Genomic DNA, 3,052 nt, shown 5'->3' with positions numbered 1-3,052 from the left:
GGCTGTAAGCCCAATTAGGTGCATGGAATATGGGCCGCTTAACCATGGGAAATGGACCGAATATTCTAATTTACCATCATTTTATTTCCATTTCTGTTTCAATATAAAATTAATAATTAGTAATTAAATAAATGTAAAAAATTGGATGAAATCTTTCTTTTTTTATAAAAGGTAATGAAAATAACTTAAAATTTTTAAATTTTAATAATAAAATCAAAATAAAAAATAAATTAATAGCACAAGATTGAGAGAGAAAGACGAAGAGAGAGATCTAGCTTTCCTTTTTCTCCTTCTTCCAGTATTGTTTCGTCGCCATGGGTCAAGCTTTTCGGAAGCTCTTCGACACCTTCTTCGGCAACACTGAGATGCGAGTACTCTCTCTTTCTCTCTTTTTCATTTTCTATATTCTTTTGTATTTCGGGAGAATTTTGTAGCTTTTTTGTTCTATTTTCCTACTCTTTTTTTTGGTATTTTGATATTTATATCTGTGCAGGGATATCTAGGGTTCATACCGTAATGGTATTTTTGTGTGTGTGTTGTTTTTACCTTTACTGGTTCAATTCTTCGATCGGTGAGTTGATGCCGTCATTAATTAGTTAAACTTAATCATTTAGGAAATTATTTGGCTTTATATTTCTCAAAATAATCCATGATTAGATAATATTCGCCCATTTAATTGTACATGTTTGTATTCCTATAAAGTGTATGACTAACGGCTTTTGTAAGCGTGCATTCGTTGTATGCGAAATGATCGACTTCCGGTTAGATTTTCATTGCCTCCATTTTATTCAGGAGCATAATATGTTTAGTTGGCGATTGACATTACTCTGAACTGCTTTTCATATTTCTGCGGTGGCATAGGTTGTAATGCTTGGCCTCGACGCAGCCGGTAAAACAACCATCCTTTACAAGCTGCACATTGGTGAAGTTTTGTCAACTGTCCCTACAATAGGTGGGTGTCTCTGATCACTAGAATAGGGCATCTTGATACATGAGGGTTTTGATGTTGGGGAGTTCTTGTCTCTGTGATATATGTCAACGATTGTGATACAGGTTGTTTAGATTTTCTGTTAAGGCACTTCTTCCTTTGTATTAACAGGTTTCAATGTGGAGAAAATTCAGTATAAGAATGTGATGTTCACCGTTTGGGATGTCGGTGGACAAGAGAAACTAAGGCCACTCTGGAGGCATTACTTTAATAACACGGACGGGCTGGTAATTGAAACTTTCTCTGGTCTTCTTCTTCTGGATAATAATGGTTCTTGAATATTGCTAGTCAGTTGTCCCTTTCTTTTCAAGTTACTAATACTTGTCTCACTTCCCAGTTCACCTTTCTCAGCTTTGTAATAGTTCAATAAATAGAAGCTTCTAGATATCCTTAACATGTTTTATTTTCCATATGTAGATTTACGTTGTTGATTCCTTGGACAGAGAGAGAATTGGAAGAGCAAAGGCGGAATTTCAGGTTGTATGCTCAGCAATGCATACAGTTTAAATACAAGTGTGCGTAGTTGTTTCTCACTTATCTATCTTTATTCTTTTCAGGCCATCATCAGTGATCCTTTTATGCTCAGCAGTGTCATCTTGGTGTTTGCTAATAAACAGGATATGGTATGTTGTAGTATTAGTTTCTGATCTGCATATTGCTTGATAATTGTGAAGTTCATGATTTCAACCAACATAAGAATGTGCAAGGTGATTGCCCACATAAGTTCTAGGGGTGTCTGACTTATTTATCTCCAAGTTAGAGGATGGCACAGGGTATTATTGTCTTTTTTCAGTATTCTATTTTTGACAGTTATTTGCTGCATGGGATGTTACTCTCAAGCAATTAGGTCTCAAATCAGAGTGTTAAAATTACAATTTACTAAATGGTTATAGTTAGATGTCAGATGTTGCGGTACTGGGCTGCTGATTGCTGTCTTTTTTCAGTATTTACATCCGTTCCAAGCACTGTCGAGTCCTTTTCATTGCTTTTTGGAGATGGCCAAACTTTTGGTTACAAGGGGAACTGAACCCAAGACCTACCCCTTCATTCCATGTCACTCGTGCAATTTGAACCAAGGCTCATAGGCGATAACACTTCACTTTTGTAATTCACCTTACATACCAACAATAATGAAAGTAATTTACTTACTGATCTCCTAGCAGAGCTCATGTCCTTATTTCTTGTGGGCAAGTTTTATTCATGCCATTCAGCCAGCATACACATGATTTTGAAACGCTGGTTCCTTGTCAACTTTTTGCGATGTATTTATTTGTCATTTTGTATCCAGAAAGGAGCTATGTCACCAATGGAAGTGTGTGAAGGACTAGGCCTATTTGATCTCAAGAACAGAAAATGGCACATACAAGGGACTTGTGCCCTTCGAGGCGATGGCCTTTACGAGGGCTTGGATTGGTTAGCTAGCACGCTGAAAGAGATGAGAGCTGCTGGATACTCTTCAGTGGGCACCTCGTCATTCTAATAGTTGAGGTCTATACTTGTACATTTTGATGTTTTACCAGCTTACTTGGCAAGGCAAGTCCTCAAGTAATTGTTTATTCATTGTGTTTCTGTAGGTTTATTAGGATTCTTGGGGCTGGTCAATTCAAATTGACGACGAGCTGAAGAGTGGTCATTTGTGCGTCCAAAGTCCCGGGACTCCTGGACTTGCTTTGACATTCAGACATGTAAACCCATTCCAATGTATATTCAAAATCGCCAGGTTGTGCAACCGATGAGTATTTGCTGATATTATTATGTATGATTTGGAGTTTGCCCCTTCAAAAGTGTTGTTTTGCGTATTATTTGTAGATGACTGTTCTTACACAGGTGCCTACTTTTTGACAGATTAATGGGTATAATTGCTCGTGTTGCGTTATCCGTCTGTCCAAGACACATTAATGCGTATAATTTCTCATACCTTCTTGTAATGGAGTGAGTACAATATTTATATACTTATTAAAGCTAATATCATCTGTAAATAAACAGCTCAAATCAAATATTTTTTAACAACTCTTTAAAGGTAATAAAAAGTGAGAAAACTACTGCACTTTGAGAATGAGAAAG

The 3,052-nt window shown here is 36.7% G+C and overlaps 1 protein-coding gene across 4 annotated transcripts; it reads left to right on the top strand.

The window, feature by feature from the left end:
* The first annotated feature begins 241 nt into the window (after nt 1-241).
* On the top strand, nt 242-2,790 carry LOC137734005 (uncharacterized). 4 transcript variants are annotated; one of them, XR_011068557.1, is made up of 7 exons: nt 242-371; nt 862-952; nt 1,100-1,215; nt 1,406-1,465; nt 1,546-1,611; nt 1,933-2,124; nt 2,277-2,413. XR_011068557.1 is itself a non-coding variant. In XM_068473245.1 (7 exons), exons 2-6 carry the CDS (start codon nt 868-870, stop codon nt 2,466-2,468), a joined length of 519 nt encoding a protein of 172 aa, XP_068329346.1. In that variant the 5' UTR covers nt 242-367; nt 862-867; the 3' UTR covers nt 2,469-2,476; nt 2,563-2,790. The 4 variants fall into 4 exon arrangements, 3 of the variants coding, with proteins under 3 accessions (XP_068329346.1, XP_068329345.1, XP_068329344.1); XM_068473245.1 differs by lacking the exon at nt 1,933-2,124 and adding an exon at nt 2,563-2,790 and having other exon boundaries at nt 242-367; nt 2,277-2,476; XM_068473244.1 differs by lacking the exon at nt 1,933-2,124 and adding an exon at nt 2,563-2,790 and having other exon boundaries at nt 2,277-2,470.
* The last annotated feature ends 262 nt before the right edge of the window (nt 2,791-3,052 follow it).

The sequence above is a fragment of the Pyrus communis genome, chromosome 5, assembly GCF_963583255.1.
Source record: "Pyrus communis chromosome 5, drPyrComm1.1, whole genome shotgun sequence".
Lineage (NCBI taxonomy): Eukaryota > Viridiplantae > Streptophyta > Magnoliopsida > Rosales > Rosaceae > Pyrus > Pyrus communis.
The sequence above is the reverse complement of the archived record's forward strand: the minus strand, read 5'-3'. Positions and strand labels throughout refer to the sequence as shown.

Excerpts from the sequence above, each read along its gene's own strand:
- LOC137734005 (XM_068473244.1), top strand. The coding sequence starts at position 315 with ATGGGTCAAGCTTTTCGGAAGCTCTTCGACACCTTCTTCGGCAACACT. Across the intron at positions 953-1,099 it reads GTCAACTGTCCCTACAATAG|GTTTCAATGTGGAGAAAATT; the intron begins GTGGGTGTCTCT and ends TTGTATTAACAG. Across the intron at positions 1,612-2,276 it reads TTGCTAATAAACAGGATATG|AAAGGAGCTATGTCACCAAT; the intron begins GTATGTTGTAGT and ends TTTTGTATCCAG.